This window comes from Callorhinus ursinus, unplaced genomic scaffold, assembly GCF_003265705.2.
Source record: "Callorhinus ursinus isolate GAN/ISIS: 27379988/994484 unplaced genomic scaffold, GSC_fseal_2.0 scaffold89, whole genome shotgun sequence".
In the NCBI taxonomy this organism is placed as follows: Eukaryota; Metazoa; Chordata; class Mammalia; order Carnivora; family Otariidae; genus Callorhinus; species Callorhinus ursinus.
The window spans coordinates 24,039-50,195 of record NW_027397151.1 but is presented as its reverse complement, the minus strand read 5'-3'; the positions used below and the strand labels follow the sequence as shown (position 1 = coordinate 50,195).

Here is a 26,157-nt window from a genome sequence, read left to right as displayed (position 1 = left end):
GGGCGGCGGATGTTTACGGCGGCAGAGGTCGGGGAGGCGCAGCCGGGCCGCGGACGGGCGAGGGGCGCCCGAGGAGCTCCAGGTCGCGGCTTAGGCAGCCCGATCTCGCGGGCCGGCCGAGCCCGGAGGTAGAGCCGCCACCGCCGCCGCCCTCGGCCCAGCCTTTGGCGGGCGGCGGCGTCTCCCCACGGACCCCTCCCTCCTGTCTACCCTCCCTTCCCCCGGTCCCCAGCGCCTGGACCCTTCCTCCGGGGGGCGTCCCCCCCCGTTCCGGCGTCCTCCCATCCTCTCCCCGCCTAACCCCCCTCATTTCCCCCCCCCGCCGGCGCCCCCCCCCCCCGCCCCCCCTGGCGTTCCCCCTTCCTCCCTTCTCCCCACCAGCGTTCCTCAGCCCTCCCCCCGCGTCTCCCCCTCCCGCCCCCGGGGTTCCCCCTCCTGCGTCTCTCCCCCCAATCCCCCAACCCACCCAGGGCGCCTCTCCTCCAAGAACGTGTCCCCTTTCCCCTGCTGCGCTCCGCTGGGGGGTTGTCCCGGGTGCGCCCTGTGGTTTGCCCTCCAGCGTTCCAGAGCCTCCCGGAGGTCTCTCTTCTAGTGCCCGTTGCTTGCACCCTTGGATGTACTTGACTCTACAGACATGCAGTTTGTCCCTAGCTTACTAAGTAGGAAACGTTTGCAGTTCTGAGGCAAGTCAAGACTTATCAACGTTTAAAACAAATTCTACCTTGGACCTTTTCAGAAGGTGACAGTCTAGGGGCACCCGGCTGACTCAGTCGGGTGATCAGTCTTGATCTTGGGGTTGTGAGTTCAAGCCCCATGTTGAATGTAGAGATTACTCTCTAAACGAACAAACAAACAAAAAGAACCATAAAGATATTTGCCCTTCCAAGCCTTGGGGATATTAAGAATTGGCACAGAACCCTGGGACTTAACTTCAGGCGTCTGAAAAAGGTCTATAGTTGGGGAAGAAGAACTTGGCTGGGCTTGGTGCCCGTGTTCCGTTTTTTTCCGTGGGATGTGCCTCCCAAGTTGATGTGTGCTCTAGCGTTTCCCCTCAAAAAAGTTACCTAAATCTTTGCCTATCCCGTTTGTTCATCACGAGCCTGTAATAGTTTTCTTCTTTCTTTTGGCAGAGGAGTGGCCGAAGTAAACAACTCCGTTTTGGGTGTTGAGTAGACTGTCAATCGAGAATTAGTGAAGCCAGGTTTCTGCAAACAACTCAGAACTTGTGGCTGGGCTTGGTGAAGTAGAGCTTTAGCGGTGGAATGAGAGGGGACCTCTGAGGTGATGGGGTCAGTGCCTAGGCCTCCTGGCCCCACCTCAGCTTGTACCTAACCTGGGACATCCCTGGGGGTGACAGGCTGTCGAGGTTCTAAGAACAGTTCAGTATTTGGAATTCTAGTTGTTAGAAAGCTTTTCTGTGTTTAGTAGAAATTATTTTCATCTAATGTGTTCCACGGATCCAGCTTTTATCAGCTCCAGGAATAGTATATACATGGCAGCCTTTCAAGTATTTGAAAAAAATCCCTCTATATGTATTCCTAGCAAGTGTTCTAGTTTTTAAGATAAGTGTTTCTTTCATTATTCTGCCAGCAGGAGGTGTGGTTTGGTTCTGTTTTCTTTTAACCAATGTGGTTGGACCGGCCCCTGTGGTTATTATGATTGCAAGACACCTTTCAGCAACAACCATCAGGAAACTGAAAAAAATAAAGGTTTATTACTTACAGAACCTGGAAATTTTATAGCATACCTGGGGCCACACAGTGAGACGGGGAAGAGAGAGCTCTAGGGAGCACAGGCCTGGGTTTCTGCTTGTATTGGGGTTGAGTGTGGGAGCCTAGGACTTCTCAGGCTTGCTCTTTATTGGGGAATATAAAACAAAAGAGGGAATGTAAAGCATGGGAAGAGAAAAGACAAGTGGCCCTAAAGGTCTGTTAGGGAAATCAACTAAGATCTGATCTCAAACAAAGGCCTGGTTCTTCATGGAGTTGAGTGACAGGAGGCAAAGTGTATATTCCTCACCAATCAAAACTTAAGTCAGGCCCTTGCATTACAAAAAAGACAAACCTTTCAGGGCTGACACCACAGGGTCCTTTCCCCCAGCTCTTTTTCCACATAAAATTACCTTGTCCATATTTCCATTAAGAAGTGATATCAGGTTGGAATATGGCCCTCCATGTGGAGTCTGACAAACCCAGTGTAGATTGGAACTGCACACCCCCATTATCATGGCCTCAGGCTGTGTTGACCCAGCTATGGTCTCCTTGGCTGTCCGTCATGAGACCCTCCCATGCCTGTTGCTGCTTAGCTGTCTTCCTCACTGTGCTCTGGCAGTTGGTTTTGGAGCATTATGAGACTAAGGAGGTCCTGTTGGCGTTACCCCAGAGTAGTGACCTATATTGGGGATTGCAAAGTATAATCAAGTACAGCATCCAGAAATGATTTCTCCTTACTTTGAACAATTGGATTTGACTAGATTATAGGTCCATATTTGGTTTGGCAAGGATATCTTTGAATCTCTTGTTGGTGTTTTTGGGTGGTCTTATGACCAGTCACAGGGGTGGTCAGGAATAAGCAGTGATTGTATCCACTGTGAGGGAGTGGTAGATGACCAGACAAAGTTAATATTCTCAACCCTGTAGATGGTCACACGCATCCTACCAGCGGCAACAGGGGGTTACCGCATAGTTATGTAGCCTGTCATTTGGGGCAAAGATTACCAACATGTTGTGTTAAAGAATGTTTTCCCTTTGAGAATTTGAGGACATAAGCCTTTGGCTAGACAGTCCTGGGTTTGAATTCTAGCCGCCTCTTCATGCACTGGTGTGTGATCTTGAGCAAAATAGCTGCTCGGTCCCAATTTGTCTCAGTATGTTGTGAAGTTAACATGAACTCCTGTGACTGGCGGGTGGTGCCTGTAAAGATTGTAGCTCTTTTTACTAAAATGCTAGCTTTTGTATATGAATAAGCTTTCAGAGTGAGGCGAAGTTGGAAATAAGTGATAGATTACATAGTAGAAAATAAAATGTGTCCAATATCTAGTTAGTGTTTGCTTTCTGAAGTTAGAATGATGGTATTGAGCTAGAATGGTAGAACATTAGGAACAGAATTAGATCCACCATGAAAGATGCGTGGTTTCCAGCCCTTTTCCTAAATAGACCTTTAGGCAGCAAACGCAACTCCACTTTTAAGCAGTGACCTAAATTATAAGATGACTGTCCTAGACTTGGGATGTAGACTGTAGCCTCAGAACTAAGTGGCTTATTGAAGATTAAACTTGACCTCATTAGCACTTTATCCAGTCGGCTAAGTTCACTGACTGTGGACCATAACCTTACAAGGGCTCCAAAACATCTTGAAATGGCGTGAAAAGCTAGTAATTGGACCATCCTGGTGATGTGGAAAGTATAATATACAGCTCTAAAATCTTGATGATGAAGATGAACTGTTCCAACCGTGAAATGTTAGAGCATTTGTACTAAGCCCTATGTTTTACATATTTTGTGTATTTGTTGTGAGAGCTGAAGATTTATCATGTGTTCATTTATTTTTATTCCTGGGCAAACCTCTCCCACCACAATTGCCAGTAGTGTGCACGGGATATGTGTACGGAATCTCTTCCCTCAGTATTTATGCTTCTCATTCTGCTGTTAGAAATCCAGAGGATTGTGAGGGGGAAAGCAAGGATAAACTTTGTAATAATAAATGTAGTAAAATATGTAAAAATAATATAGTATGTTATTATGGAATTTGTCCTGAATCAGAAAATGTATCAGTCTTTGTGAAGTCTGGTGTTTTTTGTTTTTTCCCAACAATTTACATCAGATGTTTTGTAAAACATTACCATTTTATGTGAAGTAAAATCATTCTTTCCGAAAGAGTTACATGGGGTAGGTATAAAATTGGAGAAGATATTTTTATGGTCATGAAGATGAGGTCCATGTGAATTAGGTGGAGGCACATTGTATGTTAGCAGGTGGCTCAGAAGGGTTCACACTGTTGCTTTTTCTTCTTGAAAGCAGTTGGGAAGAAGGTAAGCAATGTACCTTTTATTGTTAAAGAGGTAGAAAGGTTGTGTAACATATACTTCCAAAGGGAGTGTAGGAGTTCTTGGAGCAGCTGTAGCCTGAAAACAGATTTTGTATTTGTTACAATAAAATGTCCTATCGTGTAAGAGTTTTGTTAGTGGTATTTTTGCCTGAAATTTGTACATCCGAATATCCAAATGAACGGATTGAATGGATTCCTTGACCCGATGTGTATGTGGGGGTGTAGAGTTGTTGGATAAAATTTAGAACACCAGTTAATTTTGAATTTCAAATAAACAATAACTTTATAGTATTTGTTTATCTTTATTTGATTTTTTTGCTTTTAAAGATTTATTTATCAAAAATGATCTGTAGCGCTTGAAATATTCAAAGAGAAGTTGATATTAGTGTGATTTTCTAGACATATCTGTATTCTTTTTATGCTTATATCCATTGACTTTGCCATATGTGAATATATCCCTGTTAAGGCAGATAATTTCAATCCTAAATACCCGATTTTGTAGATTGACGACTTAAAGTAAAATACTGAGTTCCTACTTTAATGATGTTTTCAGTTGTCAAATACACATTAGGTACCTCAAGTTCATTTGAATTCATTTGATATTGTAAATTACAAACTTCTGGATGGGTATAATGGAATTCCATATTTAACTTTTTTTTTTCCTTCTGAATTTAGCGGGGGTGGGGTGGGGTAGGTGGGTGCTGACCAAATATATTCCATCTGTGGTATTTTCAGAATTCAGAATTTGAAATTGGCATGTTATTAGAACTTTAACTCTTGTGCTCTTACCTTTAATGTAAATAGCTCTTTAAAAACATTTTTAATTGCAGTGTTGCCTAAGAGAGATCTTGAAGATGGGAGGTGCTGTGAGTGCTGGTGAAGACAATGATGAGCTAATAGACAATTTGAAAGAAGCACAGTACATCCGGACTGAGCTGGTCGAGCAGGCTTTCCGAGCTATTGATCGTGCAGATTATTATCTTGAAGAATTTAAAGAAAATGCTTATAAAGACCTGGCTTGGAAGCATGGCAACATCCACCTCTCGGCTCCGTGCATCTACTCGGAAGTGATGGAGGCCCTGGACCTGCAGCCGGGGCTCTCCTTCTTGAACCTGGGCAGCGGCACTGGCTACCTCAGCTCCATGGTGGGGCTCATTCTAGGTAAGTCTGGACAGAGTGGGGCAGAGCACCATCTGTCTCATGGTGCAGGAGAAGAGAGTCTGCTGGCAGTGTCGTCTGATTGCCTTCTGAGCAGTTGTCCGCTGTGGTTTATACATAGTCATTGGGTGGGCTGGTGAAGGGAGGGCTCCAAGTTTTCTGGAGGGACCCCTTCTGTTCCCTACCCCCTCCCACCTGTACCTCCACTGTCTGCTCAGCACACCCTCCTTCTGGATAACAGAGGACCAAGAGGGTTGTGTAAATCGGAGCCTTACAGTGATTTCTTGTTTAATACGATCACCCGGCCTGCTTTGTCACTCTGTCTATAAACTGAGACTGAAGTTAAAGTTCTTCCAAGCAGTTTTGGTTTGTTTTGTTTTAATGCTCGAAGAGTTAATGCCTGCAAATTGTTCTTTGTAAATGAATTCCAGGGATGGGAAGGATTTCACAGGTTTTGTCTCTTTTCCCAAATAAGTTGTGAGACTACACATGGGGATTGGCATTTTTGTTATTGAAACAACAGTATCAGATAATTGAGGGTTTAGGTGTCTGTTTTTACTCTGAGATAGAACAGTTTTGCCAGAGGAGTAACAGGGGCTGACCTGTCCTTTTAAAAATTTCTCTGAAGAGGAAGTAGGGCTGGGGCTGCTGTAGCATCTGTGAGGGAGGGTGGCATCCAGACTACAGGTGCACCACAACATTGTTTCCTTGTGGTTGTTACAGAAAATCTTAGCAGTGACAGTTGATTTTTGTGGGTATGGAATGAAATTTTTGGTTCTTTATAAGTTCATAGACTTCGGAATTTGGTGAAGTTTTGAGACTGATCATTTAACTTAGGCTATAGATTGCTATCCTCAGATTTTTAGGTTTGTTTTTTAAAGCTAAAAGCTTTTTGAACTTAATTTGTTTCGGATTAAGACTGCTTTGTGAAGAGCCCAGGTGATGTATCATTCTGGAATTAGTGAAAGGTAATTCAGTGGAGCAGAGAAATTGGGGGAGCTAAGGATGAGATGCTCTTGGCAGAGAGGGGGGGATAGGATATCAAATTGACTAGGTTAGAAATGCTTTTGAAAAGAACTGAGATGCTCAGTTCTTACAGTAAGCCTGAGGTGACCTGTTGCACTTGACATTCCCTAGAAATTATAAACAGCTTCTCTTCTCTGAGTCCCCTGTTTGCTGGGAATGTAATTAAACGGTGGGGTGGGGAGAGATCTAAAGGAAGGGAAGCTTTTTTGGGGGTTGCAGTGGATACTTTGTACTGCTGTGATGTATTTGAAGGAGGTGAATGGAGAGTTTCCTTTCACGGATAGACATCTTGCATTTGCAGGGAGGAGGCTGCACGCACTGGCTGATATCTCTGGATACCACGTGTTCTGGGCCTCCCTTTCCAGTTTACTCAGCCTTTAATGTTGTTTCATGCACATCACTCCAGAGCTGAAGACCATTTTGGCTTCCCATTGCCTGCAGATGGGAGGTCTGGAGTCTTTCATCTGACTCTTTTTTAAACCCAACTGCCTTTCTGCCTGGCCCTGAACTTTATCCCTTTTCTGCTGCACTCCTCTGCAGCTAACCTGAAGTGCTGTGTGATTAGGGAGTGGAGTGCCCTCCTGCAGCGGGGGAAGGGGGGGGCTTGCGGTCTGGCTTCAGTGCCATGCCCTTGATGTCTCAGTCCTGACTCCTCCCGTGCCCTCCCTCCCCTCTTAGTCATCTTTTTATTGGGGTGAGTCAGGGGCTCTGTGTTATTACTGTATTTGGTGTTAAGCTTCTTGGGGGTAGGAACTATGTCCTGGATCCTTTATGAGAATTAACTGCTTAATAGGTTTTGATAAAGAGTGAGGGGCTAATGAAACTATGATGAGTGGGAAAGTAAAGGTTTTCTTGGTTTCTGGCACGTGCTGCTAGCCAGAGGGCAGTGGGATGGAAGTCAGTGACTTGGCAGAGGGTCTTGAAATTAGATAATTTGGAATTGATGTTGTAAATAGTGAAAATGTGACTTCTCAGGTAGGGTGTGTTTTAATGAGAATGTTTTAGCAGCAGCATATGTTGAGAGAAGAGAGCCCCAGGTGAGCTGTCCAGGTCGAGGAGAGGGAAGCCTTGGCCTGGGGTGGGTGTCGTGCTGTCAGGGGACCAGGTAAGCCCAAGTGCAAAATATCAAGATGTGGGTACCCAGATGGTTGCTTATTTTCCAGTATTTCTGTTGGACTGTAGGGTTAAGTGCTGCACTGTGACTTCAGTATATCTGTCTAGTAAATAAAGTTTTACATGCCCTGTTGATTTTCACATGGAGACATTTAAAAAAATGGCTGTGTAAGTTAACCTGTAGTAAATGAACAAGTTTGAGGTGTGGAGCTTGGTGAATTTTTATGTAAGTATTCACCTTCATGCAGGCACCACCCAGAACAAGGTACGGAGTAGAACCAGCACCCCAGAAGCTCTCATGCTGTCCCTCCCCCTCCAGAAAGGAGAGCACCCTTTTGTTCTCCATCGTCACAAATAAGTGTTGCCTGTTTTTGACCTTCATATAAATGAATTCCCACAGCAAAGAGAATCACCTAAGCTGTCTGTGTCAATAGATCTCATCTAAAGGCAGCTTTATACAGAGGGAACACCTTTATTGTTAAGTGGGCTTGTAACTTTTCTTACAGCTTTATTTCCAATTATTGATAAATTTCCTTGGATATAAAAAATGTTTCATTGTGACTTGGTTATAGTTTTATTTGTTTATTTTGTTTGAGAGAGAGAGCACATGCACGTGTATGAGTGGGGGAAGGGGCAGGGGTAGAGGATGCGAGAGAATCTGCAGCGGACTCCATGCTGAGCACAGAGCCTGACTTGGGGCTCAGTCCCATGACCCTGAGATGATGACCTGAGCTGAAATTAAGAGTCGGACATTCAACCGACTGAGCCACTCAGGCACCACTGTTAAAAACAGTTTTCTTTTAATGAGGATTGAAAGCTATTTGTGTCCATGTCTGAGTGTTTGGGCGACCTTTTGGAACACAGTCTTGAGTCCAGTTTCATTTGGAAATAACGTTTTTCTTTTTTAATTCATTAGTGAGATCTTGAATTCTTGGTTGCAGATCTTGGCCTTTTTTACATCTTTGAGAGCAGAGCGACCCAGGCTTTAGAAAGCTGTGACATGGGTAGTGTCAAAGAAACAAGTATTTACAATGTGGTGAGCATAGTCTACCCTGCATATTTAAAGATTAGCTTGGGTGATTTAGGTCCAATAATGTGATAAGACCTCAAAACCTTGTGAATTTCTTCATGTAACTATACATGCTAAATCTGGTGCATTGTAGTTGATAAAATAAAGAGTAAGAGTTCTTGCGCTAGTTCTAAAAGTTTTCTTATTCTGGAACATTTTAGGTCCTTTTGGTGTGAACCATGGAGTTGAACTCCATTCGGATGTAATAGAATATGCAAAGCAGAAGCTGGACTTCTTCATTAGAACCAGTGACAGCTTTGACAAGTAAGATCAAATACTACCCTTGGGTTGCTGTGTGAAATATAATTTAAACTTTTGATTAGATGGGAGACATAAGTTCATTAGCGTTCATATACCAGCAAACATGATTCAACTTTGGGAGGAGAATCAGGGGTATGTGCATAGTTGTTCTAATTATTTTTTAAATATTTTGTGCTTTTGAGGGCTTTAGGTTTTTTAACTATATACCAGGGAAAGGTAATTTTTCACCAATATAATAAGAGAAGGAAATAGAATGTTCATTTTGCCCAGTTTTCATGTTTCCAACACAGATAACAATTTATCACCTAATGGTTTCTAAAACAGAATTGTTGCATTTGTCTTTAAATAGTATATATAACTACCTCTTGCCATTTTTTTTTAAAAAGATTTTATTTATTTATTTGACAGAGAAATAGCGAGAGCAGGAACACAGGCAGGGGGAGTGGGAGAGGGAGAAGCAGGCTTCCCGCCAAGCAGGGAGCCCGATGCGGGGCTCGATCCCAGAACCCTGGGATCATGACCTGAGCTGAAGGCAGACGCTTAACCGACTGAGCCACCCAGGCGCCCCTCTCTTTCCATTTTTAAATAAGGCATTAAAGTTCTTACTTTAGGGTTTAACATTTTTAGAAACACCAGATGTAGTTTTCTTTCATTTTACTTGTTTTTATATTTTATTTTTTTAAAGATTTATTTATTTGAGAGAGAGAGAGAGAGAGAGCGTGTGCATGTGCACACAAGTGTGGGGGAGGGTCAGAGGGAGAGGGAATCTCAGGCGGACTCCACGCTGAGTGTGGAGCCTGATGAGAACTGGGCTCAATCTCACGACCCTGAGATCATGACCCGAGCTGAAACCAAGAGTGGGACATTTAACCGACGGAACCACACAGGTGCCCCTCATTTCACTTGGTTTTAGTAGATTTTTTTTTTTTAAGATTTCATTCTTTTCTTTTTTTTTTAAGATTTTATTTATTTATTTGAGAGAGAGAGAATGAGAGATAGAGAGCACGAGAGGGAAGAGGGTCAGAGGGAGAAGCAGACTCCCTGCTGAGCAGGGAGCCCGATGTGGGACTCGATTCCGGGGCTCCAGGATCATGACCTGAGCCGAAGGCAGTCGCTTAACCAACTGAGCCACCCAGGCGCCCGGTTTTAGTAGATCTTAAATAAGGTAATGTTTTCTAAAAACAGAGCAAAGACAGTGATGATTGGAGGTTAGATGATTTAAGTCTATATTATGTTTATGACATTCACTTTCATAATATTTTGTTTGGAATTTCTAGGGTTCTGTTTATGAATAATATTCTTTTTGGAGGTCTGACTTCCATCATCTGGCTCTGTCAGTTGTATTATGTCATTATAAGGTTGTTCAAGGAAAACATAACCTGTGGTTAGTGTAGACTTACTATAGAGACTTGCTATAATGTGATATATTCAGTTACAGAAAACATTTTTTGCTTTTAGATTTGACTTCTGTGAACCTTCCTTTGTTACTGGCAATTGCCTGGAGATTTCTCCAGATTGTTCTCAGTACGATCGTGTGTACTGTGGGGCTGGTGTGCAGAAAGAGCATGAAGAGTACATGAAGAGTCTTCTCAAAGTAGGGGGCATCCTTGTCATGCCACTGGAAGAGAAGGTCAGACCCCTCTCCTAACTGACATGCTTAACTGTTGGCCAAAGTCTGTTCCAAGAAGTTTCCATATATTTTTCCTTGTATTCCTCATGACAACTCCTTCTGTTTCACAAATGAGGACACAGGCAGGGACAGGTCATAAAGACAGCCTAGCTTGGGCCAGGGCCTGACTCAGGTAGGCACCTAGAGCCTGCACTGTAAGCCCTTACCCTCATCTCCATCTGTCTCCTCCTCTCTCCCACCTCCCCCCCCTCCTCCACAGCTATTCCAGTATGCTTATTCTGTTGTTAGAATTATTTGTAAAAATCATTAGAGTAGTTGTCTTCTAATTGTTAAATTCTGTGACTGCGAGCATTATACAGGAATCCCTTCCTTAGGTGGAATCTTGGCTCAGTCTGTTGTTGGGTCGTGCATGTTTCTGTACATTGTAGCTGTTTGTGCTTCATTGAGAAAAACAAGTTGTAATAAACAAGCAGATTAATCAAACCTGAATTGGTCATCAGGGAGAATGTCTCAGTCACAAAGAACTAGGAAAAATGGAAATGATAAAAATTAGGAGATTGTGCATTTTTGTGCAATTTTCTGCAATTTAAATATGTTAGCATTTATTTTGTTTAAAAAGGAATCATTCATCGTTGAAAATCCAGAACATGTGAAAATTAAGAAAAATTGCTCACAGTCCTCACCTTAAGCACTGTTAGTGTATGATTCCTGTAGTTTGTATCATTGTGCATACGGTTTTATTTAATTGATGAGATGATTTTAAGCCATTTAACATTCCATATCATCCTATTGAGTGCTTACATAGTAACCTGTGGAATTGTTGACCATAGTGTATCCTCTGGCTCCTGGAAATGGACATGAGGCTGTGTGTATAGTGTATAACATTCTGTTACTTACTATTATATACAAAATGGAGTGAATATTGCTAAGTAAAACAAAATTTTTATCCATAAATATTTCAAGGTGTATCTATAAAAGATAAGGGCTGTTTTTTTAAGATGTCACAAAACCATTATCAATCTAAAAAATCACCAGTAATTTCTTAGTATTTTCAAATTGACAGCTAATATTCAAATTTTCCTGATTGTCTCAAAATTTGTTTGAATAGTTTATTTGGATCTCCACTTAAGATTTATGCCTTGTATTTGGTTGATCTTTCTCTCTCTCTCTCTCTTTTTTTTTTTAAAGATTTTATTTTTGAGTCATCTCTGCACCCAGCCTGGGGCTTAAACTCATGACCCCAAGAGCAAGAGCTGCATGCTCCACTCACTGATTGAGACAGCCTGGCACCCAGGGTTGATATACCGCTTAAGTGTTTTTTATCTGTAACTTCTTTTTTTCTTTTTTTTACTTTTTCCTTGTAGTGTACTTGTTGAAGAAATCAGGTGATTTGTCTTACAGGGTTTCCTATAGCCTGGATTTGGAGATTACATATCTCTGTGGTGATGTTTTACATATTCTTTCTGCTCCCTATTTTCATCATAAATTGTTAGTTGGATCTAAAGACTTGCTTAGTTTCCAGGTGGACTTAATTTGGCGGGGGAGGGGTGCAAGAATACTTACCGTGTGTTACAGGGTACATTCATATGTAGGCGCATCATGCCTGTGGTCTCTTTCTCCGATGGTAGCAGTGCAATTGTGGTCCTGGTCCGTTATTTCATTAAGGGTCGCAGAACCATACGTTCTGATTCCATCATTTCTCTTCATTTAGTACCTCAAATACTTTTTTCTTTTTAATTTTAATTCCAGTATAGTTAACATAGAGTGTTATATTAGCTTCAGGGGTATGATGAAGTGATTCAGCACTTCATACACCACCCAGTGCTCATCAGCGTAAGTGTACTCTTAATCCCCTCACCTGTTTCCCCCGTCGCCCTACCCACTTCCTTTTTGGTGACCTTCAGTTTGTTCTTTAAGAGTCTGTTTTTTGGTTTGTCTCTCTTTTTTTTTTTTCTATGTTCAATTGTTGTGTTTCTTAAATTCCACATATGAGTGAAATCATATGGTATTTGTCTTTCTCTGGCTTATTTTGCTTAGCATAGTACTCTCTAGTTCCATCCATGTCATTGCAAATGGCAGATTTCATTCTTCTTTATGGCCAAATAATATTCCATCGTGTATATATATGCTGTATCTTCTTTATCCATTCATCTATCCATGGACACTTGGATTGCTTCCATATCTTGGCTATTGTAAATAATGCTGCAGTAGACATCAGGGTGCACGTATCCCTTTGAATTAATGTTTTCATATTTTCTGAATAAATACTTAGTAGTGCAATGCTGAATTGTAGGGTAGCTCTATTTTTAACTTTTTGAGGACCCTCCATACTGTTTTCCAGAGTGGCTGCACCAGTTTGCATTCCCACCAGTGGCGCAGGGGGGTTCTTTTTTCTCATGTCCTCACCAGCGCTTGTTCCTGTGTTGTTGATTTTAGCCATTCTGACAGGTGTGAGGTGGTATCTCATTGTGGGTTTTTTTTTTTTTAAAGATTAGTTTATTTATTTTAGAGAGAGAGGGAGAGCATGAGTAGGATGAGCAGAGGAGAGGAAGAGAGAATCTCATGCAGACTCCGTGCTGAATGTGGGGCTTGATGCGGGGCTCCGTCTCACGACCCCGAGATCATGACCTGAGCTGAAACCAGGTGTTGGACGCTCAACCAGCTGAGCCGCCCAGGCTTTTGTGCTTTTGATTTCCATTTCCCTGATGATGAGTGATATTGAGCATCTTTTCATGTGTGTGTTTACCATCTGGATTCTTTGGAGAAATATCTGTTCATGTCTTCTGCCCATTTTTAAATTGGATTATTTGGTTTTTGGGCATTGAGTTGTATAAGTTGTTTACGTAATTTAGATACTAACCTTTTATCGGATATGTCATTTGCAAATATCTTCTCCCATTCAGTAGGTTGTCTTTTAGTTTTATTGGTGGTTTACTTTGCTGTGCAGAAGCTTTCTATTTTGATGTAGTCCCAACAGTTTATTTTTGCTTTTGTTTCCTTTGCCTCAAGGAACCTATCTGGAAGAATGTTGTTACAACCGATGTCAGGGACATTACTGCCTGTGCGTGCCCTCTTGTAGGATTTTTACGGCTTTAGGTGTCACATTAGGGCCTTAATCCATTTTATGTCTTTGTGTCGTCTTCAGTTTCTTTCATCAGTGTTTTATAAATTTCAGAGTAGAGGTGTTTCACCTCCTTTTTAAGTCTATTTCTAGATATTTCATTATTTTTGGAGCGGTTATAAATGGGGTTGTTTTCTTAATTTCTCTTTCTGCTGCATCATTGTTAGTGTATAGAAATGCAGTGGATTTCTGCACGTTGATTTTGTATCTTGCAACTTTATAGTACCTGGAATACTTACATAAAGAGAAACCCCCTCATCAGTTATTTGGTTACCCCAAGTACACTTTATAAGGAGAGGGCTGGATAAATTCTGATTCCTAAGCTTTATTTATTAGTTTCCTCAATAATCTGGTTCTCTAGCATCTCTTGAAGGTGGTGACTAATAAGTTTTTATTTGGTTTCTAGTGGTGGTGTGCATTCATGGATACAGACATACTTAAAATTTTAATCATTGTATGATTCTTACTGAAGCTTAAAATACCCCATCTTGGCCAACGGGCATCTCTTCAGTTTGGCTTCTGGGCTCTGATATACCCTCAGTAGTCTTTGATGGTTTTATTACTCTCTGGTAAGAAAAGATGTTCCACACTCATTTGGTGTATTTTTTACCACGAAGTTGGAATTAACCATTTCTGAGGATCTCTGTTAATTTTAAGTTCAGTGGGAATCGGTGTTTAGGGAACACAGGTGGGGCCTTTGTCGGAACTAACCTTTAATAATAGGTTAGTTTTTTACAGTGGAATTCTGGAACTAGGAAGCCACCCCCATACATACATATGTTTTTGTTGGTTTGGCTTTTGGACATAAAACACACCATGGGTTTATATTGGTACTTCCGGCTCAAAGTCAGGACTAGAGGGTTTTTCTGACTCCTTCCGTCTTAAATCAGCATTACCTGTGTTCCACGCCGGAAGGCCTGCTCCCTGACTGTCCTTAGATTGCCCTTTTATTCCCCTGGGGATGTACACATTCATGTGTTTGAAAGTCATTGGAAATAATGCTTCCCTGTGAGGTTATACTGCCAGGCAGACTTACAGCTCTTTTGTTTCAGTTTTTAGGAATTGCCATATTAGGTTTTATAACTTTGTTAAATATTTACAAGGTTCCAAGATCTAAATAATGAATACTCACAGAATTTTTTTCCAGGTATGTTGCCTCCACTTCATCTGTAGGTAACCACTTTGTTTTTAGTTTATCTGTTTACTCAAAAAATACATAAGCAAACCCACTTTTTTTTTTAAATTTTTTTTATTGTTATGTTAATCACCATATATTACATCATTAGTTTTTGATGCAGTGTTCCATGATTCATTGTTTGTTCATAACACCCAGTGCACCATGCAAAACGTGCCCTCCTCAATACCCGTCACCAGGCTAACCCATCCCCCCACCCCCCTACCCTCTAGAACCCTCAGTTTTTCAGAGTCCATCATCTCTCATGGTTCGTCTCCCCCTCTGACATACTCCCCTTTTCTTCCTCTCCTCAAACCCACTTTTTTCATAACTTTACTTCGGTGAAGATACGCACATTTTTTTTCCATTCCGTGTATTCATCCAGACATATGAAATAGGAATTGATAGTTTTAGGTGTTATCATTGCTTATTGTTCATTTTAAGTATTTGATATTTGGTATACGTGGAAATTCTTTTCTGTCCCAATTTTTTGTACTTAAAAATGTTTTTTGTTGGTGTGTGAAAATGTGGTTGTTTGATGGGCATTTGGGTTCTTTCCACCCTTCTGCTGTTTACAAGCAGTACTGCTGTGAAGAGGGTGTGCATAGACATGTTTGTGGATATTCTTAATCTTTGTCTACACCCAAGACCTCTTCCAGGTGCAGTCTCAAAAGCAGAAGTGCTTGATCAGAGACTCGGTATTTTAACTTTGGCCAACTGCCTTTTGGGAGAGGAGCCACCCATGCCCTTGCTGACAGCCCCACCGCTTATTGCTGTCATCATTGTGGATAGCAGGGCTACATGTCCCTATTTTTGCTCTTCTTTCTCAGGTTATTGTTTTAAATACATCTTTATTTAAATTGTTATTTCTTTTTTTAAGATTTCGTTTATTTATTTGACAGAGAGACACAGCTAGAGAGGGAACACAAGCAGGGGGAGTGGGAGAGGGAGAAGCAGGCTCCCGGCTGAGCAGGGAGCCCGATGCGGGGCTCGATCCCAGGACCCTGGGATCATGACCTGAGCTGAAGGCAGACGCTTAACGACTGAGCCACCCAGGTGCCCCAAATTGTTATTATTTTTTAAAGGATTGATTTATTTGAGAGAGAGAGAGAGAGAGAGGGCTTGTGCCGGGTGGGGGGGGGTGGGGGGGGGGGGGGGAGGGGCAGAGGGAGAGGGAGAATCCTGGAGCAGACTCGCTACTGAGTGCACCTGATCAAGGCTCTCTATCTGAAATCAAGAGTTGGCCGCTTAACCAACTGAGCCATCCAGGCACCCCTTGACTTAAATTATTTTAGAAATCTTTGTTGTATCAGAAAAATACGTCAGACCTTTTATTGGAATTGTGTTATGTGTATATTAATTTGAGGATCGTAGACATATTTTCAGTATCCATCTCCTTGTCTGGGGAACATGGAATATGGATTTATAGTTTTCCTGAACAGTTCACATGTTATTTATCGATTGTATTTAGATATTTGATGTTCATTATGACTAGAACTTCTCCTTAAAAAAATGTTTTTAAAAAGAAGTTTTTGCTGGTACACAAGAGTGTGAATGACTTGTTGATGCTTACCTAGTATGTGGCTACTTAATGCTTTCAGTTCTAAGATTCGTGATATAGAATCTTAGTTTTTAGAGGATTTGCTGGCTTACATATTTTTTTATTTTTTTATTGTTATGTTAATCAGCATACATTACATCATTAGTCCTTGATGTGGCTTACATATTTTTAGACAAGAGAGTATCTAATCTTTGCATGTCATAGCTGAGCAGAAAATAGCACTGTGACCTGCTTGAGCCTTTCAGAAACTGGCACCATCACGGAATACACAGGAGGGCCATGTTGTCTGATTAGGTTCTTCTGATGCCACTAATACTGTGATTCATAAGGAATGTTTTCATGACCTTCGCTGCAAGTCTGTGTGTCATGGCGGTGATGTCATACAGAAACTCAGTACTATAGTGAGGAGAAGCTCCGACAGAGGTGATGTGACCGTGAAACTGCAACAGTAGCTGCTGTTTGATGTGTGGTCATGTTGTTGCAAGAAGGTCTTTTTATGGTTTCTGTCCTCCGGAAAAAACAGCCTGGGATCCCGTCTAGACTGAAGCATTGCAGGTGGTCGTGAATGTCTTTAATGACTTTGACTTTAGAATGTCCCCCCCCGCCCCACTGTTGCCCTCAGCGCTGACTCTTGTGGAGAGCCCAGGGAAGTTGTCTCATCTGATTGTCTCCTCTTGGTTTGGTATCCTTTGACTTCTTTTCTCTAACAATACATATTTTTTGTAAACAGAAATATTAGGTCTAGAGGCTTTGAATATATTCAGGCAAAACATCCTTGCAAGAATAATAATTCATTACGGGTACTTCATGTCACATCACTTTAGGGGCCTCTGTTGTCAGGTTATTTCATTATCAGCATATCTGTGGGTTTTTTTTAGTTTATATGTAGGAGTGATTAAATATAAATTAACAGTAGCCAAATCTTGTGAATATTCTTGTTTTCTCTTTGGGGGCAGTTGACTAAGATAACACGAACTGGTCCTTCTGCTTGGGAAACCAAAAAGATTCTGGCAGTTTCTTTTGCTCCTCTGGTCCAGCCCTGTCATTCAGAGTCTGGAAAATCAAGACTTGTCCAGTTACGTAAGTACAAAGACCCTTATTTATCTTTTAGATCTTTTAAATAATCTCAGTAGAATTTGAAGAGAAAGACAAATTGTAAGGAATCTTTTAATATTAAAGAGCATTATTCTACCCATTGAAACCTTAAAATGTTACAAATGATTTTTAGAAATTGAAAAATCATCTGTTTTCAGCCTATTTTAGGTTATTTTTGCCTTCTTTTAAATCTGCAGGAATTAATCCTGGTCATGCCATTGAAAGCAGAAGACTCCCATGAGAGGGAGTTAATTCTGCTTTGTGGAGAGGTCTCACAGAGAGAGTGTGTTGCCAGCACCACTGAGCCAGAGGGCTCTTGCAGAGTCATGGGACCCTTTCCTCCTTGGGGCTGCCTCGTGGGCACATGCTTCAGCTGGTCTGCTGGTGTATGGTGGGAGGCTTACCATGGAGCTTTACTTGGCTAGGCCTGTGTCTTCAACTCCTTCAGGATGTAGAACCACAAAGAGCTGACATCAGGGCCAGCATTCATCCAGATACTGTTTTATAATTTAAACAGAAATTTATTTGGCAATGAGAATTGCAAATGATTTTATTTAAAATAAGACTGATAAGAGCATGGATTCTGCATTCTGATCATTGAGAAAATTTGGAAAATGCACCAAAAAGAAAAGGGGGGGGAAATAACCATAATCTCACCACCCAAAGATAATAGATATTGGCAAATGCCTTCCAGAATTTTTTTTTTTTTTAATTTGTGAGGAATCATTTATCAGATAGTCATGCTCTGCCTTGGTCTCTGCTAAGTGGAGGTCACATGCCATAGATGTGGTCCTTGAAATGGGTAAGAGCAACAGTACAATACAGAAAGGGGCTGAGAGGGGCCGGGGAGGGTTTGACAGAGGATGGGATGTTTTGGGTGAAAGTAAATTCTTTGAAGAGAGAAGAAAGGGAGAAGAAGCATGAGCAGAGGCTGATGGGGACTTTCTACATGCATGCTCCTCAGCGTGGTCCGAGTGGGGGTGTATAGGAGAAACTAGTCCACTACGTAGGTTAGACTTGTCATGGAGGCTGTGGGAGCCACCAGATGTGGGAACTAAAAGATGTGGTGCTTCTGTGTTCTCGATGACCCTGCTGGCCAGGTGGAGGGTGAATTTGTCACGTGCATGCTCCCTGGAAATCTCCCCAGGAGAAGCTAGCATTGCTCGCAGTCAGCCAGGGCGCGGCCTTCCAGAACACTGCCTGAGTGTCAGAAGGTGAGGCCGTAGTCGGTGCATCTATGAGGCTTCAATGGGGGTTTGGTTGAAGACAAGTCTCTTGGTGTGAGGACTTGACTGGGTCTGGATAAGAGTTGTGACAGCATGGAGGGCACCCTGAGATACGGGTTTTGAGGCCAGAGCTTCCAAGAGCCAATGCTGGAAAATAAATAACATGTGATATTGTTTTGGGTTCTGGAAGTGAACAGTTATTTGTAACTTTGTCTTCCTGGGCCAGAGTTTTCTAAACTAACAAAGTTGTGTCCATGGAGACGGTGGCCTCTGCAGCTGAAGGGATTCGGGGGCAGGCACGTAGGGTGTTTCTGAGGAAGGATGTGTGCCCTGAGGTGTCCAGCATCTGTTGTAGATGTGGGTCTGGGGAAGCTCAGGACCCCAGTCAGGAATGGAGCAGAGCTCTGGGAGCCGCTGCCCAGTCTTTGTTACTCGATGTCAAACCAAGGGTTGATAGGGACATGGAGTGGGGGAGATGGTAGAAATCAGCACCCGAGGGAGCACTACTAGCCGCGGTGGGGGAGGGACTGGCAGCTGAGACTTGGGCCAAGTTGGTTCCCTTCAGGTGGGACCTCAGAGAGAGCCGGAGAAGGAGTCGGTTCAGCAGACTGAGGGGCAGGGCAAGGAAAGGTGGGTGTATTGAGCAGGAAGTCATGATTATGGTGTTGTGTAGTGAGACACGGGCGTGTGCTGGAGCTTGTCCTGGACAGCAGGGAGGAGACAGTTGAACAGGAGAGGAGGCCTGGTGTGGACACAGGGGAGAAGGTGCCGAGAGCCTGGGGCCCGGGGCCTTCCTCGGGCTCCCGTGGAACAGGGAGCATTGCACGGGATTCTGCGCAGGCTGCTCTGATTTGGGTAGTAAATGTTACAGACAACCTAAGAACCCTCCCTATATTGTAGGTTGTCATCTTTTTTGGAAGAAGTTAGGTACTGGAGCCCCACATCTTCCTCTCCTGCTCTCCCTGCTTGTGCTGTCTCTGTCAAATAAATAAAATCTTAGGAAAAAATAAAGTTAGGTCCTGGAGGGAAAAAAGTGATGATGGTTTTCAGTATAATGTATTTAAACACACAACCCCGCTAATTCCTCCCCCTTTAAGAAGAACTCTCCTGTTGCCACGTGTGTACTGCCTGCATTAAACTGAGCTGGACTTTAATCTCCAGATTTTATTTTTCCTTGGTATGTTTTGGAGTTTTTGTACTTACTAAAAATGCTTTGGATTTGTTTTTCTCTAATGAAAAAGGAACAAATACTCAATTTGTAAAGTACTGTGAAAATGTAAAGATAGATAAAAGAATTCTGGAGCCTTACGTTCACTGCATGAGCTAGAACCCAGGTATGAATACAGTAAACAGAGTCATGAACCCAGGGTTTTCTTCTGCTTCTGACTGATGAGACAAACAACCTTGCTTCCTTTCCTTATATGAGTTCGGGTTCGTGTGTTTGAAAATACCATTGAGAAGGACCACATACATGCATGTCAGAGCTGTCATTGACGTTTGCTGGGAATGCTCCCCTGTGCTTGTGCTGTAAATAACGCTCGCGAATGACCGTGAGGGGACGGTTTTCCAGAGTTAGGGCCCTGTGCTGTCTGGGTCCCTCACTGACGAGGTTGACGCATCTCCTTCTTTGCTCCGCAGCGCCCCTGGCCGTGCGGAGCCTCCAGGATCTGGCTCGGATCGCCATCCGGGGCACCATTAAAAAGGTCATCCGTCAGGAGACAGTGAGCAGCGGTGGAAATGGACTGAAGAACACTCCCAGGGCCAAGCGAAGGAGAGTGCGCCGCCGTCGCATGGAAACGATCGTCTTTTTGGACAAAGAGGTATTTGCCAGTCGGATCTCCAGCCCATCGGACGACAACAGCTGTGAGGACTTGGAAGAGGAGCAGCGGGAGGAGGACCGAGCCCCGCCGCCAGACGCGAAGCCAGCCCGACCGGTGAACTTCCTACGTGAGAAGGTCCTGAGCCTCCCTCTGCCAGATCCCCTGAAATACTACCTGCTCTATTACAGAGAGAAGTAAGTCTGTGGGGGCTGAACCGAGGCGGAGCCCAAGGCTGCGCCCCATGCCCTCGCGGGGTTGCCCGGGCACATGCTGTGGGGAAGGAGAGTGCGGTCCTCTCTACCTTTTTGTGTTCAGTTTGTTCTTGGTTTTCCTCTAGAATTCCATTCATTGGTATCATTTCAGTAAACGTAGCATGACAAACAAAGTGCATAGGAGAATGTTTTCTCAAAAGGGAGAGACTGTCCTGGAGAGAAGGGTGTTTGCTTTTTGCTGTGGTGAAACTCTTGATGCAGAGACCCACCCAAGATACACATGTCTGCATTACCCATGAAGCAGTGATGTTGAAATTAACCTGTGTTGTTTATAAAATGTGAAAGAAAGCAGAAGTTTGCAAGTGTGTAACATCTTTCCTGGGTGTGACACACCTGTGTCCCAGTTAGAACTTTATGGCATCAACCTCTTAATTACTGGCACTGAGCTCCACTAACCCTTTTAGTTCTCTGGAGGGGGGAACATTATTGAAAAGCTCTCCCTTATTTTAAATAAATGTGATTAAATCTTATGTGAGTTGTTGATTGTAATTTTAAAAGAGGGAAATTGTGATGGGGGAGGAGGGTTAAAAGTATCAAACTGCCAGATGTCTCTCTGGAATTCCAAAATAATCAAGGAATATTTTCCTGACACCTTTTTTCTCACCTTTGGAAGAGCCAATGTTGGATAATCCCTTACAAAATACTCAAGAATGAAACAAGTGTTGTGTGTACTAAGCTACATTACTTTTACCCTAAGTGTAGGGATGACTCATGACCCAACCTTGAATATGCTAACGGGTGTCTAAGGCATGGATGTGCTCAGTCCTCAAAACGGGTGGAAAGTATTAAAACTGCAGGAAATACAGTGGGGACAATGTTACAGACAGCCTGTGCTTTTTTTTTTTAAACTTCAGTTGGCTATTTTTCTGTAATCACATTAGAGTACTGATTAATAGGTTTTATCTTTTATAATTCTGGAGAAAAAGACATGTTAGTTTTCTAATTTTTCTTAATAACAAATACATGTATTTTAGTAGCTCCATTGCATTAGAATAATGGTCTAACCACCAGTGACTTGTGAAATCTACCTTCTCCAGGCCCTTTGGGTTGAGCACTTTCTGTCTTTACCAAGTTCTGGGTCTAGAAGAAAAGGCCATCCTGTAAGATGGCAGAATGTTTTCAAGTTACAATTGGTTCTTTTCAAACTTACTTTTTGTTCCAAAAGAAAAGTATGGTATAAAATGTTAACAAGAAACTCGAACTCAGAGTGCTGATGTTGGATCAGTCATCCAGAGTTTATGACTAATTTTATCCCTTAGCCTCTTGGGCGTTGCTGAGCTTGAGTGTTGTTGTGGTTTCCCCAGCTGAACTGAGTTCTCGTAGTTTATTTAACTTTCTTTCTTTCTTTCTTTCCTTTCTTTCTTTCTTTCCTTCTTTCTTTCTTTCTTTCTTTCTTTCTTTCTTTCTTTCTTTCTTTCTTTCTTTCTTTCTTTCTTTCTTTCTTTCTTTCTTTCTCTCTCTCTCTCTCTCTCTCTCTCTCTCTCTCTCTCTCTCTCTCTCTTTTAACCTTTTCTTCTTTTTTAAGTAACTGAATCATTTTTTTCCACAGGATACTGTGTGCATGCATACCTGGGAAAACATGTCTGTTGCCCTAGATTTGAAAATGTAATCCTTTGTAAAGACAGTTACTTCATAGTCGTTTTTACCCTGCTTTTAACGGAAGGTCAAGCATCCTTGTCTCAGAAGCGCAGAGTTTATGTTTACTTGCGATCACTTCATAGTGTGCACATCTTTGCTGACATCATTCTAATTGATATGTAGCAATCTCTGCAATACGTGGACATTTGGAGCATAATGTTAAACACGTGATATTTGTGAAGTCTGTTACACTAGGTGGCTTGACTAAGTTTTTTAATTGTATGTGGATTTTATTTTTTTTAAACCACATTTGCCTTTATGCTAGACTATAAAAACTCTTCATAATGCATAAGACATGTTTTTCCCTATATATGTCAAACCTTTCCTAACATTTGTGTTTGTATTTACATGTTGTCAGTTTGTGATGTTTAAACCAGAATTTGGTTAAAAGTATATATAGATATAATATATGTGAAATAGTTTGGTGTTTATCTTATACACGTCGACAAGAATTGTAAATGGGTTTTCCTGGGCTGAAGTGCCCCTCACCAGAGTCCAGTATGACGCACTACTACTCTGTTTCCTGACAGGTGGATTATGTGTCGCCTGTAACCTCTATATTGTAAACCACATTCTAGACAACTCTTGACAAATTTTATGTTTTGAGTATGTATTTCTGTATGTGATTTTTGTCTTGAAAGTAGTAAAGCCATAGACATGTGCAAAGGAAATTATCAAATGTATAAATATCAAGTATGTAATGTAAAAATCTACTGTGTATGTAACAATGGTTTTGCGAGCCTGGACCTTTCAGGGAATTAATTCCAGAAATTTCAAACAAAAATTTTAGTGAGTGGATATACATTGGATAAATACAAAGGATATCAATAAACTTAGTTATGGCACTTGGGCCTTCTTGGCATGGCTTGTGTTTCCTGTGTGGGATTGAAATTCTTGACTACATATTTTCCAAAAATCTTTAAAAATAAACTTTTTCTTTATTATGAGCATGTGTTTTCTCTCACTGTTTGTGTTACTGCCTCATTCTGTACCATGCTAGTACACTTAGGGAAGACATTGTTATTTTTTTTTGAAGATTTATTTATTTGAGAGAGAGCGCAAGCCCGCGCTTAAGTGCGGGGGCGGGGGAGGGCAGACGGAGAGAGAGAGAATCCCTCAGGCTCTGTGCCGAGCACGGAGCCCGATGCGGGGCTTGATCCCACAACCATGAGATCACGACCTGAGCCAAAACCAAGAGTCGGACGCTCAACCGACTGTGTCACCCAGTCAACATTATTTTTAACTAAACACACTTAGTTTGAATGGCAAAACAGAAAAGTGGTAGCTCGGACTCCATGAGAGAATACATGTCTGAAGGGTATTTATGGTTAGTTTTTGGGCACAATTTTCCCATTTCACGAAAAGGTTAAAAGATAATTGGGTAACGGTAACATATCTTTCATGGCAGCAAGGGATGAGGGTTAGGGTGATGGTGAGAATTTAGGTTTAGGGTTGGGTTTGGGGGGGGTCAGGGACCAGGTACTAGGGCCATGCTTTAGGATTGGGGCCTAGGGGTGCCTGAGTGACTCGGTTAAGTGGCTGCCTTCGGCTCAGGTCATGATCCCGGGGTTATGAGATTGAGCCTGGCGTCGGGCTCCCTACTCAGCGGAGAGCCTGCTTCTCCCTCTTCTTCTGCCTGCCGCTCTGCCTACTTGTGCTCTCTATCTCTCTGTCAAGGAAATAAATAAAACCTTAAAAAAAAAAAAGGATTGGGGCCTTGGCTCAGGGTCAGAATCTAGGGCCAGGGTGAGGGCTAGAGATCAGAAGTAAGGGCCCAGGGTTTAGGGAGAAAGTTAGGGGTAGTGTTTGGGATCAGACTGGTTGCTGGTTGTTTTAGCCCATCTGGACTGCTAAGGCAAAACTATTGCATTTTGGGTGGCTTACAAACAGAAAATTTCTCATAGTTGCTGAGGCTGGAAGTCTGAGAGGGTGCTGACATGATCGGGTGAGGGCCCTCTTTGTAGTGGCACGCTCCTCATATTTTCACATGTAGGGAATGGCTTAGGGTCTTTTATAGGGGGAGTAATCCCATTCACAAGCTAATCACCTCCCAAAGGCATCCTGGTCTAACACCATCACATCCGGCATTAGGATTCCAACATGTGGATTTGGGGGGAAACAAACATTCAGACCATAGCACTGGGCCTTTTTTATATTTTACTTCTTCCATGGGCTCTATTTCAATTGCAATTTACAAATTATAGCACTGAATAATCAGAACCCTGAATTTCAGGAATTCACTGGATGTGCCCTGAGGGGCTAAACTGTGAGTGGGGTGTGTCCTGTGCTGCAGCCTAGTGGACAGTAGGGTACTCTCTACCCTGGCTCTCTGACCTGAGGGAGAGCATGCATATCCTGGCCTCAGAGTCAGGCCCACACCTCGATGAGGATATGAGTGGGCTTGAGGATACCCCTGCAGCTTTGGGACAATTTGGGGCAGTGAGGACAAAGCTAGGAGATGGCTTCTGTTGGCATCCCCAATGAACTTGAGTTTAGAACAGCCCTCCCCAGTGTCCTCCTAAAACCTAATAAAAGCTGAGCTTCACTTTTTCTCTTCAAATGTTCCTGTGGTTTGCCATAGCTCACTTGTCCCAGATTGTAATTCTTCCGCTATTCCCAAATAAACTCATTTTATTGCTAACGTAACTGGTATTTTACCTTTACACTGATAGTTTTTATGTGGAACTGTCTGTATGCATATTAAGCTAAAGAGTTTATACAGGTGTCTCTAATCTGATCCATTGTCACATAGATACCGTAATCTCCCTTTGCTCATCCGGAACTTACCTCTCTAACAGTGATGAACTGGGCTCCTACCATTTATCATTTACTTAATTCATTGCTCCATTTCATATTACAGACATAATTGCTTCAGCACCATTGGCTACTACCATCATGGGAAAGAACTTTATAAAATAGAGTCCACTGTTTATATGACTTCAGTCTACATGTTCCATTCATTTCCGAACCTGGTGCCCCACCACCTGCAGTGAGTTTTTCCATACATTTCTACAGTTAGATTATTTGTCACATTCTGCATTCCATCCTGTGACAATCCCACATCCTAAATAATTCAATTTGAATAATTATGATGTACTCCTCAGGCTAAAAAAAATCTCTGAGTTTTGACAAATGCATGGTGGCAGGTATTCATCACTAAAATATCATATGGAATACCTCAAACCCTAACCCCATGATCCGTTTATCATCTCTGTAGTTTTGCCTTTTCCAGAATGTCCTATAAATAGCTCCATATAGTGTGTAGTCTCTTCAGACTGGATTCTTTTACTTAGCAAGATACGTGTAAGATTCATCCATTTCTTTGTAGGGGTTGATGTTTCATTCCTTTCTACTGCTGAATAGTATTGCATTGCATATATAGGTGACTAAAAATAATTTTTCCTTTACTCTTCTAGGTTTTTGGCTGAGACCACTTCTAAAAATGAAAGATGAACAGGAGAAAAACGAAGTTTAATAACATGTATACAACTTGTGTACATGGGAGATACTCAGGAAAACTGATTAGCTCCCTGAAATGGCCCAAGTAATCACTTTAAATACCATCTTCAGCTAACGACAAAGGTTTTGGGTGGTGAGAAGGCCAGTTAAGGGAGGTTATCAGACCAAGGACAGCATATAAGGATAAGGTTGTTGTGCAGGTTTAAGTTCAGGCCTTGTCCACTAATAAGAGTTTCTTGAGATTTAGTCATCCTTCCATTTCTGGTGCAGAGAGGGAGATACCCTTACAGATGGAGATTTCTTTTATAAATGTAAATTTTGCTTAGTACAGGACAACTTCTACTCGGTTTTCAGAGTCTCCTTTGCTGTTTCTTTTTCTTTCTTTCTCTTTCTTTCTTTTTCTTTCTTTTTCTTTCTTTTTCTTTCTTTTTCTTTCTTTTTCTTTCTTTCTTTCTTTCTTTCTTTCTTTCTTTCTTTCTTTCTTTCT

General features: G+C 42.2%; 1 protein-coding gene across 3 annotated transcripts; it reads left to right on the top strand.

The window, feature by feature from the left end:
- Nucleotides 1-23,158, top strand: PCMTD2 (protein-L-isoaspartate (D-aspartate) O-methyltransferase domain containing 2). Of its 3 annotated transcripts, XM_025864949.2 has the most exons (8): nucleotides 8-128; nucleotides 593-683; nucleotides 4,878-5,208; nucleotides 8,575-8,677; nucleotides 10,133-10,304; nucleotides 17,117-17,240; nucleotides 20,120-20,495; nucleotides 22,123-23,158. In XM_025864949.2, exons 3-8 carry the CDS (start codon nucleotides 4,902-4,904, stop codon nucleotides 22,166-22,168), a joined length of 1,128 nt encoding a protein of 375 aa, XP_025720734.1. In that variant the 5' UTR covers nucleotides 8-128; nucleotides 593-683; nucleotides 4,878-4,901; the 3' UTR covers nucleotides 22,169-23,158. The 3 variants fall into 3 exon arrangements, with proteins under 3 accessions (XP_025720733.1, XP_025720734.1, XP_025720735.1); XM_025864948.2 differs by lacking the exon at nucleotides 593-683 and having other exon boundaries at nucleotides 1-128; XM_025864950.2 differs by lacking the exons at nucleotides 8-128; nucleotides 593-683 and adding an exon at nucleotides 711-4,030.
- Nucleotides 23,159-26,157: the final 2,999 nt, after the last annotated feature.